The sequence below is a fragment of the Marmota marmota genome, unplaced genomic scaffold, assembly GCF_001458135.2.
Source record: "Marmota marmota marmota unplaced genomic scaffold, marMar, whole genome shotgun sequence".
Classification (NCBI taxonomy): Eukaryota; Metazoa; Chordata; class Mammalia; order Rodentia; family Sciuridae; genus Marmota; species Marmota marmota.
This window is the reverse complement of record NW_026000048.1, coordinates 12036954-12051029: the sequence shown is the minus strand read 5'-3', so window position 1 is coordinate 12051029 and position 14076 is coordinate 12036954. Positions and strand designations below refer to the sequence as shown.

The 14076-nt window shown below is 45.5% G+C and overlaps 1 protein-coding gene across 5 annotated transcripts in view; it reads right to left on the bottom strand.

The window, feature by feature from the left end:
- Positions 1 to 5869: 5869 nt before the first annotated feature.
- Camk1d (calcium/calmodulin dependent protein kinase ID) overlaps positions 5870 to 14076 on the bottom strand; it is a 382840-nt gene continuing 374633 nt past the window's right edge. For 3 of the 5 annotated variants that reach the window (XM_048812664.1, XM_048812666.1, XM_048812667.1), the window contains 2 exons: positions 13514 to 13631; positions 5870 to 11843 (listed from right to left, as the gene is read on the bottom strand). In XM_048812664.1, coding sequence (XP_048668621.1) covers positions 11725 to 11843; positions 13514 to 13631 — 237 coding nt within the window. In that variant the 3' untranslated portion in view covers positions 5870 to 11724. Of the gene's footprint in view, positions 11844 to 13509; positions 13632 to 14076 lie in introns of all 5 variants that reach the window. The other 2 variants (XM_048812665.1, XM_048812668.1) reach the window with 2 other exon arrangements.

The window sequence follows — 14076 nt, the reverse complement described above, 5'->3', positions numbered from 1 at the left end:
TCTTTAAAAAGCACCATATACTTTGCCATTTGGTGGACCGTGTGTGCCTTTGGACTTGAGGTGTTTGGCTCAAGCTAATTTTTCTTTGGAGTGTTCAAAACTCCTTCTCAGTTGCAGCTTCAAACAATCTCGGGACAATTTGTTAATGCTTTTAGTGTTTTGTACTATGCTCTTGCAGAAAACAGAATTATTTACTTATTTACTTACTTTGTGGTTCTAGGTCTGAAACCCAGGGCCTTGCATATGCAGGGCAGTTGCTCTACCACTGGGCTACATCCTCAACCCAAACAATAGATTTCAAGACATAGGTGTGTAGCTTTGAGAACCACTTGGTGTTTCCCACCCTCCAGTGTCTCCACCACCCTGCGTACACTTAGAGTCTGCAGCCCAGGCTCAACCTGTCTTTCTGTTCAACGAGGACTACTATGCAGTCAGGAGCACATGGACAGCAGGAAGATGGTGTGGTGGGCAGACTTTTAGAGCCCCCTGTGGTCCCTGCAGCCTGGTCCCTGGCACTTTTGAGCATCCCTTCCCTTGAGTGTGGGCTGGGCTCACTGACTTGCTTCTAATGAACAAAGAATGGCAGAAGTAGTGGGGTGCCTCTCCACAAATGTTACAGAAAGACGGCACCTTCCATCCATCTGGGGCATTTCTCTCTCAGATCACCTCATTTCCTAGTGAGCAGGCCCACATGGTATGGTAAGGAATGAGACTTCTACCATGAGGTGCCAGGGACGAAAGCCTAGCCATGGCCATGAGTGGGCTGCATGCAGTCCTTCAGTCCTGCTCTAGTCCTGAGATACTGTGGCCCCAGCTGACAGCAGCTGGACCACAGCCTCTGAGAGTCCTGGAACTAGTGGCACCCAGCCAAGCTGCACCCTGACTCCTGAACACAGAAGCCATGCGACAGTCCATATTTATAGTTAGAATCGCTTATTGCCATGCAGCTGATAGATAGCTGACATGGATGGAAATACACCAGAAAAGGTAGAAATGGATTGAAGAAAATGAGGGGATCGAGGGTTAGTACTTCAACATGGAAATTGAGGGGAGGGAATGCAATTTAATCCATAACAGTCCCTTACTATTGGTGTGGCTGGGACAAGGCTTTTGACCTTTTTGTCCCTCAGTTTTCTTCATCTAAAATGGAACCATTGAGTAGGGTTGTTATGAGAAAAGGAGTTAGTATTTGGGGGATGTTTGAAACAGCGGCTGGTAATAGACCACTGCAAAAATCTGTCAATTCCCATGATAATAGATGATATGATAATAACTGTGGGCTGGGGTTGTCTAGTCTGCAACCAGCCACTCGGTGGCCAGGTCTCTGGGTTCCCCCCGGCTTTGCAGGGGAACTTCTCTCTGTCTCTCTCCATCTACACAGAATTTAGGAGATTTTGCTGATGAGGGTCAATGAGTTCCAGAAGGTTCAGAGGGAGGGTCCAGGAGGACTGGTAAAAGACAGAAGATTAATTCAGACAAGAGGATATACCATATGCTGGCTGAAGCAAGACCGGGAAAAATTGGGCTGGACTATATCCTGGACTCTTTTAGAGAAAGGCTGGTTATCATTTATAGTTCCAGTCCAGATTTGCTTAGTTGGAAGCCATGGAGTTTCCAGGTAGCTGCTCAATCTCCCATCTCAAGGTGGTGTGATGATTTGGCTGCGATAGTTCCGTCCCAGTGGTACTTGAGAATCACCAGCGGTCCTAGTTCAATTGACTTGGACCTTAAAATTTTCGAAATGCTCCCAAGGTGATCTGAACATGCCACATGGATGAGAATCACTGGAAGAGACTCCCCAGAGCTCCCCTTGCTGCTACTCAAAGGTGGTCCAGGGACCAGCAGCAGAGGAGCCTCCTGGGAGCATGTTAGAGATGCAGCAGTTCTGACCCCAGCTGAATTGCTAAATCAAAATCTGCATTTTAGCTGAATTCCAAGAGATGAAGTGTGAGAGGCCCTAGGCTGCAGCTCAGGGAACGCAGCAAGGAGGAAGTGGGGCCCTTTCCAATTGCCTGGCTCTTAATGCCTTTGTCAACTCCAGGTAGCTCTATCTTCTCCCTGGGAGTGCCACCTGACAAGCACCTTGGGCTAGGTGGGTTCAAAAGTCAGCTGTCTTCCTGTGCCCCTGCTGGGGAACAGCTGGCCCTCATTAGAGAGGATGTCCCAGTGCTCTTCTGCATAATTAGAGCCAGATTGGCCTGGCGGCTCAGAATCTCTAGTGTGCTTGTGTTCTGATATAAACAGCCTGACCCAGCAAGGGAAGAAAAGGTTTAGATTCTGCCTGCTCAAGAAGGCCTATGTACTGCTGAAGCCAAAGAAATGTTCCAGGGAGGGGGCAGGAAACAAAGACGGGGGGCAAGAGAGAAAGGGAATCTGGACTCTGTAACCTGTTGATCAGGAGCTGCCTCTTCTGGCCCCTTGTCTTTCTGGAACATATGTTGCTGGTGCAGACACATTAGAAAGATGAGCTCATGCTCGGTGCAGTTCCTCTCAGGGGAGGCTGAAAGAACAGGAGAGATTGGAGACGCTGTCTTAAAAAATAAATCAGTAGCTTTGAGGGCAACTCGGAGAAGAAAAGCAGATACCAGGGCAGCGTGCATGTCAGGGATGAAACTTCATGTGCACAGACATAACTTTCCAGCGTTATTAATCAGGGCTGGAGAATAGACTTTAAAAAAATAGAAAAACAAAACCCAGCCATGTTATCATTATTGTCTGCATCTTGGATTCTAGATCAAATCCAGATTCTATGACATCTCTCCTGAGAAATAAAAATGAACAACAGAAAACATATGGGCTGATACACAGTAATGATTATGATCTCTCCGCAGGTCCTCCTTTATTAGACCACATGTAAGGCCAGACTGAGCTATTACAGAAGATAAATTTCCCTTGGCGGTATAGAATGGACCCTAATAACGGTCATGTTCCAAAATGTTAACTGATTTGACATGTCACTCCTCAACTCAATAATTTGCAATGGCTCCCAGTTACCTACTAAATAAAATCCAAATGTCATGGTTTGGAATTCAATGATGGCACCAAATCATGAGAAGCAGGGCAGCAGAATGGCCTTTTGTGTCGACACAAGCTGAGTTTCAAACTATATTCACACATACAACTGACTCTGGGTAAATAATTGATCTTTTTTGAACTCATTTGGATAATCAGAACCCCTTCCTTGCTAAAGCTGAGGGTCAATGTGATATTGAATGAAATGCACTTAGCACAGTAAGTCCTCAGTAGTGACACTAGTTGCAGTGGTTATTATTGATGACAGTAACAAGGCTCCTCCAGTCTACCTCTCTCTCCTTTGGTTTGCCCACATCTTATGTGCCCACCCAGTGAAATAGGTGCTGCATTCACCACCTCTGTGCTCCTGCTCACATTGTTCCCCCTAAATTCTTCCTGTCCTTCATGCAGCTTTTGAGAGTAGGAGATTTACTTTAATTTTCTCAGAGTGAAAACTCTGAATATGGCAAGTGCTCAAAAGAATGTTGAATGCATAAATGAATGAATGTATGAAAGTGTGAGTGGATTTACCCAAAAGCACTGCTGGACCCTGTAGGAAAAACAGATCAGGGAGGACTGAGGGTCCCTAGGTCTAATTTCAGGGCTGCCAATGGATCTCAGTGAAGAGAGGCAGGGGAGGCCAACCCACTCTGGAACAGCATGATGCCTAATGAGATCTGTAAAGTGCTTTTCTGTGTACCAAGCCCTGGGTGATAGACTCATGAAGGCTAAATGTGCTCTTCAATTCTCAAACCCTTGAATAAAAGAGGACAGATGGACTCCCACTGGAGTCTGGCCCTGGCTTCTGAGCTCCCAGCTGGAGCTCTCTCCAGCCTTGCAAACCTGATCAAAGTTCCTGCTGGGCACACAGCACATAGTCTAATGCTCCAAAGTCCTCTGAGCCCACCCAAGACAGCGGGGACCTAAAGGGCGTCTTTGTATGAATTGAATGGAAAACAAGCACCTTGTCCTCCAAGCCCTAGTGCTCGACTTGGCACAGAAGGTGCAGATTGGAAGCCAACCCCGACTGTGGCATGGCATACACACATGTGTGTGCGCACACTGCTATGCTGAGACTGTGTCATTGGGGTACTCTTTTAGGGACTGCACAATCTGGGGGCTCAACATAGGTTTTGCAACCAAGTGGGCAAGAAGATGTGGTTGGGCACAGTTCCTGACCAAGTATACATACCTTAAAGGCCAGCAGCCCAGCAGAGTGGCGACCTGCATGGGGATGGATGTGTTCTGGTTTTTGAAACAGTTTTTATGTTACAGTAATCCTTCTTGGGAAATCCTTCAGAGAAAGGCAAGAGGATGTGGGTACACACAGTCTGTACCTGCTTTGGCCATCAAGTACAGTGTGGCTCTTTCCTGGATGAACAATCCTACAACTGTAAGGAGGCATTTGTTTACTTTTGCACTTGATTTAATAAATCACCTCGTAAGCGTGTTCTGGTCACCAACAGATATTTCCAAGATAATTTTTAAGACTGAAATTCATGTTAAAATATAGGAAATTTGGCATGAATTTCAGCACCAGTGGAATATTTTGTGGGTCAAAGGGAGCTTGGATCAAAAGGATAGAGGTGCTGGTCCATGTGACTGGAGGGACAAGCAAAGAAAAATAAAGTTTGACTTTAAAACATTTGAACTCCTAGTCCCTTAAAAATACCTGCTTTCAATTAGGGTCAGTTTTATACTTCTGTGTATTTCTTTGGACTAGATTTACAGTTAGTTTGTTGGACATCTTTACCATTAATAGTCCTTTCAAAAATGTTTAGACTGCCAGGTGTGGTTGCGCAGGCCTGTAATCCCAGTGGCTAGGGAGGCTGAGGCAGGAGGATCACGAGTTCAAAGCCAGCCTCAGCAAAAGTGAGGCACTAAGCAACTCAGGGAGACCCTGTCTCTAAATAAAATACAAAATAGACTGTGGCTCAGTGGTCAAGTGCCCCTGAGTTCAATTCCCGGTACCCTACCCCCCCAAATGGTTAGACTACCAAAATTCTTTTGTCCCATAAATGACAAAATTCTTTGTCCCATCTCATTAATGATGTCACCTAGCCATCCTCTGAAGGATCCCTTTGTTTTGATACACCTCCTTATTAGGTTCTGGTCTAAGAGAAGAAGAATCAATTTTAAAAGAACACATCAGACAGTAACCCCTCTACTTCTGGACTCCAGTCCTTATTTCCCTAAGATCCATGTCATTGTTTCTGATACTGGCTGGAAGGGACAGTTTTGAGTCTACATTTCTCAAATGCATATTCAATCATTTTCCCCCTCTATACAACCACTTCCTATTTGGACTGGAGGAGTCTGGTCATGAGACTCCCTCACCACAAAAAAATCTGATGAATTATGGATTATAATTCCTCTCTCCCAATTTCCCTCAAAATATATTAAACAAAAAAGCAGGCGGCTTTCTGTTTGGAAAAAAAGCTTCCTTTGGGCATTGAAAGTATAGGCTGTGTTGGGGACGTGGAGGTGTGTGAATGTGGATTGCTCCAGCCTGGGACTGCTGTGCCCCACCTACTCAGAGGTTCTTCCTGAGGAATCAGCATCGGCTTTTCCTCCAAATGCCTTTGAATATATAGTGTGATCTGAGTTCCTGAGACCGCCTGCAGCCAACTTGTGCAGTAGCAAGAAAATGGGGGAGTTTTCCTGTCCAGTGGGCATTGAACTTGGGCACACCCCCACCCCTGAACTCAAGATGCGCTCCAGCCCCCTGCCACTTCCTGCTCCCAGAGTAGGCAATATAAAATATTTAGGGGCAATGCAGGAGTTTCCAGGGTCTCAATCCAAACCCCTTCCTTCAAATTCAAACTTCAGAGAGAGGAAAAAAAACAGACCACGTATATCTGAAGGTGATTAATTGTCTTTATTGGAGGAAAACAAGAAGTCATCAACCTCATTATCATTATGATAGAAATCTTGATATGTATACATGATTGTCAAGGCAGAGAATCATTTGCTACATAGACCCATGAACAACTTTGCAATGCCGCAAACCTATGGGGGTTAAACTTCTTGCAGAGTTTATTACATGCATGGAATAAGTGCACAGTTTCCCTTCTTTTGGACAAGCATGTTTTTATGGGAAAATTGAACCCACCGCAAGCTGGTAGTAGTCGACATGGGAATGTTCCTGGGTTTGACATTGTAAGCTTTTGGAAAACATGCTCACTGTTGAGGGAGAGCCGAAAGAAGGGTAATTACATTATGTGTAGCCACAAAAGCCAATTTGGAAATAGTTCCAATGTTTATTCTGGGCAGAGTGTACCTTTGATGTCTTCTCACCTGAACGTGGGACTAAGATAAATGTTCTCTGAAACATGCCACCTTGTCTTTCAAAATGAGCACCCTGTTGCCATGTTACTGCCTTTCTGTTGACATTTGGACAGCATCTCAGGTCACCCTGAAACAGCCCAAGACCATGGAAGGACAGTGGCAGGCTTCAGAGATACAGGACTCATTTCTTTCCTTCTATAGCTCTTTTGCAGCCTGACAACCCTGTGCCAAAGCCCTGTCCACCCAAGTGCAGGGCTTCTGGAAGGCTGGTCTGGCAAAACTAAGATTTTTCTTTGGGAAGCACTTCAACTAGTGTTTGGGGCTGTTGAGTCCCTAGTGATGTCTCATCTCTGTGATGAAAGCCTCAAACACACCTCTCATTTTCTTTTTTTCCTGTCCATAAGAAAATAAAATCACCTGTAAGTAAAATAATACAGCAAATCATCAGAAGACATAATAATCACATGAGAAGTTCCCCAGAAACAAAAAAATAATGTTAAAAAACAGTACGGCATATGCAGAAGCGGCCTTAGTACAAAGGGTGAACGCAACAGTTTGTCCCTTTGGTGTAGAAAGATACAGACACTGAGAAGCCATGGCAGTTTGCTTTGTCCACAAAACCACATGCTGAATGTTTGGCTTCCAAATGCACAGCCTTTGGATTTGCAAAAGCAAAGCCCCCAGAGCCACAAGCTGTGCTGCTCCTGCTGCAGGAGGCAGGGTAGTCTGGGAAAGGCTAACTCCTTCCCGATGATTCTGGAGGCATCGACTGTCATGTGGAGCAGGAGGCAGGCCAGGCCTTGGCCAGCATGCAGGGCAGACTTCCCAGCGGGGCCGGCTGCTGTGCGTATGCCTGGGCTGCAGACCACGATGCACTGAGACCACCAAGAAGGGACCTGGTGAAGGAGTGTGGGCTTTTATCTTCCTCTTTCTCCTCTTCCTTAGACCTCCCTGCCACCGAGTTGAAGTTTGAGTTGAAGTTTTCGAGCTTACTCATCTGCATACAAATCTTCTTGGAGCCATCAGGAGATAAGCCCCAGTTTGAAAAAATAAACTGTTTTTCCAATCTCAACATTTTTCAATTCTGCAAACCAAAGGATTGGAACACCTTTTGTAAAGGTCTGGTACATTCACAGCCCCAACCTAGGACCAGGTACTCCCTCAAAAGGGTGGTGGGTTACATACAGGTGTATACATTTTTTTTTTCTTTTGGAAACAAACTGAACAGTGTTTGGTCTGGAATGTGTTTAAGGAAAAGGTAAACTTTGTGGTGTATGAGGAGACAGAACAGGAAGTAATACTGTTTCAGTAGAACATGCAAAGGGGTCGTGCACTGCCTGAATCAGAGGACCATCACTGCGTTTGCCAGGAGTAAGTGTGCAAACCTGGGAAGGAGTACATTTCTGTTTATGAAAATGGGAGGAGCTGCCCTTTGCTGGCCCTTGACTTTCTTTCTTATATCCAGCAGTGCATCTATGGCGGTCATGGGAAGGAAGGGGTGTTGGGGGCTGAAGCAGAGGCACTAGCCCCAGGTCTCATGTCTTTGACTCTGGAGCAATGGATCCAGTGTGGCTTCCCCAGCATGGAGAATCTATTTCAGCCCTGGCCCTCTGGATCCAAGGGGCCATGGGTCCAAAGCTCTAAAATACTGAGTCCATCTTCCCTGGGATATGGCCTTTTCTTTCTGTTTCCACAAGTGGAGAGAAGTCCCCTCTCCCACCCATAATTCACCCAGGCCATACTGGGCACCAAGGTGGACAGGTGGACAGCATATCAGTCCTGGGTAAACCAAGTCGAGGCTCACTATGTGGACTGCGTTCATCAGAATGCTGATGTTTTCTAAGAGCCAAACCTTTTTGCCTATTTGACACAGCCATCTTCTTCTGCCCCAGGCCTGATGGCCAAGCTCCCTGGACACTACCTTAAGACCTAGCTGGAGAGTGGCACCCTCTCAAAGTCACGAGCTGCTCCATGCTTTTGAGGTGAGATTCTTAAAGAAGTGACCGGAATCAAGGTCAAGAACACCATGTCACACCTGCTCTGTTATTTTATTTTTGACATGCTTTCAGCATAGTTCTTTTCTTTCCAAAGGAGACATGAAGGGCGATATTGTCTTTTCTAGTTTCCATGGAGGCAGGAGCAGCACACACTGGTTATTGCCAATCCCATAAGCATCCCTGGGGGTTCTGTCTCTCTAGCTGGGCAGCACCCTATCTCCTCAGGGGTTTTGTGGTGAAGTGCACTTCACCTAGGTATCCCTGCCCCTCCCAGGCTCAACTACCTTGACCTCCCCAATCTGGGACTCCAGAGCATACTGTCTCTGCTGGAAAGCAAGGCTCTGCAGAGCAGGGAGCTACCAAGACTCTAGAGGTAACTTGGTGAAGAGTGATAAGCTGATAGCCTGTGGGACCTGAGCATAGCACCCACTCAATTCCAGATGAATGCCAGCTGCTCCTAATGCCTCATTTATGAGATGAAGATTAGGGGGTCAAGAGAGACAGACAGGCAGTGAAGGGAAGATGATTCGAGAACACATTCAAAATTGAATATCCATGTGAGGGGAAATAAATTCATTTGCACAGAGAAGGTGAAAGACCAAATGGGGGACTTGGGGGTCAAGAAAAAAGCCAGAAATGGGGCCTGTGTGTCTACGCATGGCTCAGCTGAGCATTCTGGGTGAGAGTATGAAATGCTCAGTTAATCCTAGTGGAACTGACATCAGTGGGGGGCTTTGCCATTCCATTTGTGAGGCTGTAAGCAAAGGTCTACTCTGCATCCTCTTCTTGTTTCCTCATAAAACATAAATAATGCCAAGTGGTTGGAAGAGAACCTTTGTCTTTTTATACCAAGGGCTCTCTCAAAAGGGCAGACTCTTCCATATGGTATTTACTTCCCCATCTTTCTAAAACAATGGAAAATAACCTAAGTCCAGTGGCATCAAGACAGTGATGCTTCCTGATGTCATGATCAGCAGAATCTACTACTGGGCCCAAACCAGTCTCCATCTTGCACTGTTATTGGGACCTGACACTCCAAGGGCCAAGTACTGACCCAGACAGCTCAGAAGGTACCTGCACAGGCTCACCCTTCACCTGTTCTGCATTTTTCAGGTACAAGATACTTTTAAATAACTGAATATAACATGCATCTCAGATATCAGCTCCAGAAACTATTTTCATCACCAATAACAGAACCTGGTTTTAAATGTTGCTTTCTAAACACAAATGCTGTGTGTAGCACACAGCAAAAAACAAAAACAAACAAACAAACAAAAAAAAAACAACACAACTCTACGCACATTACAGGTACCAAACTCAGGCTGATTATCTGATGCCCAGTAAATTTCTATTTACTTTTTTCTTATACTGTATGAACCTGAATGTTTCTGTGACACTTATTGGTAAGCAACATCCTAATCAACCTCTTAGAGTTTTCTCAAGAACTGTTTATAATACTTATGTCCTTGTCTTTCTGAGGGGGAGAGGTTGATGCTTCTCCAGTTTACATGACACTTGATTTTCAACTGGGCCTGCTATCATTTTACAGGCTTTTTCTAGACTTTTTGCACATTTTGAAGAGGGTAAGCTTAAATTTTCACCCCGTTCGCTTGTGTGGCAGATGCTCAGCAGGACTCCTGCCAAGCAGTGAGTGCATGTGACACATGTAGAACAGGTAGACCAGCTGCCCCTCTTTCCAGTTGCTCATCTATATCCTGCACTAATGTCCTTAGGAAGACAGGCTGGGGCTGCTAAGCCTGATAACACTGTGTATGTGTGTGCATGTGTGTGTGTGTGCATGTGTGTGTGTGTGTGTGTGTGTGTTGGGAGGGCTGTGTAGCACTAAAAGTAGGCAAAAGTGTAGAAGTGACAAAGATGGTTTGCCCAACAGGACCTTCCATGACTGGCCATTCACAGGAGAGGGGTGCGAGGCCATCAGCTGGGATGGCCACTAGACCATCAGGTGGACCTACTGACACCCTCTGTGGGCTCAAGGATGACTGTGCAGAATTGAGCCAGGGGCATTAGATGGGCACAAAGGCAGAGGGAGGCTTTGGAGCCACCTGCCTGGGTCTACAGAGAGCCTCCTGGGAAAGTGTGCCCTCTGTTGCACACTGTTCTCTCTCTCCTGCACACCTATCTACCACGTGGGTGCACAATGTGGCCTAGTGTCCCTGGACATTCCTGGTTTTAACATTAAGAGTTCCACATCCTGGGAAATCCTTCGTACCAGGCCAACTGGGGCATTTTTGATTTCCGGTTCCACTGAGGAGAGGGATGCCTTCACATACACGCAGGGCCTGGCTGAGGTCATCTCTGAATGTTTCCATGGGTGGCCAGTGTCCTGCGCACTTGGTAGTCACTTCTTCTTATCACCCCAGATAAATGGTTCCTTCTTCAGGACTGTTATCCTCCCCTCCCTTAGATAACATTCATAAACCAACAGGGTAAAAATATGGAGAAGCAACTTGTGAGTGTTGGAGGCCATTTTAAGTATAAGATTAGAAATGCATCTTTAAAAAACAAAGAGAGATTAATTTTAAAACTGCATAGCTGAGATCAGAGTTTCGTCGGTTTTCCCTCATGAGAAAGGAAAGGTGCACATGGGTTCACTTTAAACAGCACGGCAGCTTGCCCTTTGGTAAGGGAGGCTCCTAAATCTTGGCATTGTGGACATCTCGTTGACTGGTAAAGTCAGCCTGGGAAGCTGATCCCGGGTCTCCGGGGAGCAGGTGTCTTGGTTTCTGCTGTGGTTGGTGTGGGTTTTGCTGGAGAATCTGCGAGGAAAAGTTTTCTGCAGGCTCCTCCCCAACCCCCCAGAACTGCCCCTCCAGAGAAAGAGAAGTAAAGTGCACTCTCAGCCTTAGAGACAGATTCTCGATCTTCTTATTAGAATTTTAAAAAATACCTTGAAATTCTCCCCGGAGGGGGGGGGGAAATCTCTTAAAGGTTAACATAAAATTACTATTGAAGAGCAAACGATAGAGGTCATGTAACTGAGAGATATAGAGCAAGAACACATACTTCTTAAAAGGAAAACAAAATCCTAATGCACAATATTTACTAATATTTAAATAATCCAGTTGAAACCATATTTTTTTTTTCCATGAAAAAATACACCCTAGACGGTTGCCTACGCTGCAGAGAGTGGAAATGGTGGAGTTGGGGGAGAGGAAGAAGAAGGTCCATTCGGTTAGAGCTTTGCAAGATTCATATATACAGCACCAGGTCCTATTAATTCAGCTCCCCTTGAGTCAGTAGAGTTTGTGAGAAATGAACACTTCAGAATTGCAGTATAAAATATGGCCATAAAAAAACTTGTGTCTTCCAGTCCTACGCAGGAAGGTGCACCAGGCAGGGCAGGGTCTTGGTGGCCCAGGGCTCCCCTTCCCTGGCTCTGCCCCCTGGTTCCCACCTCCAGAGCCGGTCACTTGCTTCCAGTGTGCACTGTCGTCACAGTGGTGGGCCTGGGTCTCCGCTCGGCTCCAACTCCTGAGACCCCTGACGAAGAGGAAATGAAACTACAGAGCGTGGAAGGTTCCAGACCTGCAGGGGAAGAGCAGACACTTGGGTTCAGAGATTCAGAAGAAAATTTGCAGCCCTTTCCCATCACAAGGGTCAGATGGGTTGGGTCTGTGGGGGACCAAACATTTGCCCACCCACGTGACTCTACAAGGTTTTTTTTTTCAGTGCTAGGGGTTGAACCCAGGTCCTTACGCATGCCAGGTATGCACTCAACCATGAGCTACAATCTCTCCATTTTTGCCTCCCCATAGGAAAACCATTGCAATATGTTCAAAATGCTTTATGCATAGACCCAACTCTCCTCTCCTCTTTTTTTTTCATTATAATTATAAATGCTTTGCATTTATCTTGGCCACCATGATGAGTAGGCCCATCTACTGAGCACTTACTGCATAGGCTTTGGTTGGGTGTGGAACATATACTGTCATTGTAAGAATTGTTCAAATCTTTCAACAGCTCCATTAATTAGGCATTTTAGGAATGAAGAAAGAATCAGATATCCTCCTTTGGCCCCTGGTTGGTGTGTTGTCTATACTCTGGGCTAAGAAACACTTGGCATTGTGAGCATCTCATTGACTGGTCAATGTTTACTTTTTCTTGTGAGAAATCAGCAGCCCTTTGACCTGGAAAAATTCCTCCCAGGCTGCACGCAAACCCTCCATGGGCCCTGCTGCGGGCTGCATTAGCTGCTCCAGCGGTGCATGTCCCCAGAGAGCTTTGCACACTCAGACACAGGGAGATCCATACAATTAATTAATAAGATGAGCTTTGCCGTCAATGCCCACACACAATTCTTTAAATAAAAAACCAACTGTGGGTTCCCTCTGGTCAGAGTAGGGGAAAGATCTCTATTGACACATGAAGGTGGTCCACAGGTGTATGTGACTGTGTCAAGGAAGCTCATGGATACATCCTGGGAAGATTGTGATTGTGTGTGTTGGGGGGTTGCAGTCCTGAATGAAATGGGATGATCTTTAGTGGAAGGAGAACTTTTTCTGAGCCAAATGGGAAAGAATTTGATGTTCAAGGTGGAGCCAAGCTGAAGGGCTGCTCAGTGGTTAGGGAGATGAGAATTGATGGGGACAATCGAGGCAACTGTCCAAAGCAGAGAGGAGCCACTGGATGGCCTAGCATGAGACAGAGAGGACAGTAAAGAGAGGGCAGTGGAGGGGGGACTAAGATCTTGAGGATGTCAATGCTAAGTAAGGATAAGGGATGAAGAAAGACTAATACCATTTTTTTTATTGCAAAGTCAATGTACTTCCAATAAATGAGCTCCAATTATCATCATCCTCACCAAAAAAAAGTTAAAAGTCAGTGAGAACAACCATCAAGAGTCCCTACCACTCTCTCCTCCATCCACAGAATTACTGCACAATGAAAAGCAAATTGGAGGGGAAGGAGCTAGACCACGAAGTATCTGGGTCTCACGGAGACAGGCCCAGCTGTAGGGCCCTGGAGCCATAGGTGGATTTCTCATCTATAAATGGCAATAACAGTATCTGGTGTGTGTGAGTATTAAATGGTTCAATTAAAAAAATAAAGCCCTAGGGTGGTTGGGAGCATTAAGTGAGATAAAATATGGGAGGTGCCTGGCAGACAGAAGGCACTGGGCAGGACAGCTCCCTCCTCTCCGCCCCAGGCTTGTCTCAAATGCCCGCTAAAGAATTCTGGTTTTGCTACATACGCACAATCTTTTTGGCTGGCCAGACTGAGGCTGCTTGAGACACCTGCATTCGAGCTGTCCAGGCTGCTGCCGAGATGTAGTCTTCTCATATGCCTCACGACGGCTGTGGCATTAAATGCTTGCTGAAATTTAAGACAGGAAAATACCGGACAAAATATTCCAGATAGTTAGAAAAGACCCTGATGGCTTCCTTTTAAGCTCTGCTTACCCCAAGTGTTGTGAACTTCTCAAACCATTCTCAGGACACTTCAGAAAGAAAACTTCTATTGTCCCTTCTTCCAAAGTGTGCAAAGTTATTTTAACACCCCCCCTCTCCAATTAAAATAAATTTTGGAGATATAAGAAGAGAGTTTTCTTCTGACCTCATAAATATATACAACAAATGTAAGACAATTCTCTCCATAATTTAAGAGATTTTCGAATGAAAGGCATATTAGAAGAGTGTAATATATTAAAATGTGATGCTTTAGAATAGTATTTATTTTCCTATAATTAATACTTTTGTCCCAATTTATGGCATTTCCTCTGAATAAAATAGGGCAGTGGAATTAATTGTGTTTCTATATA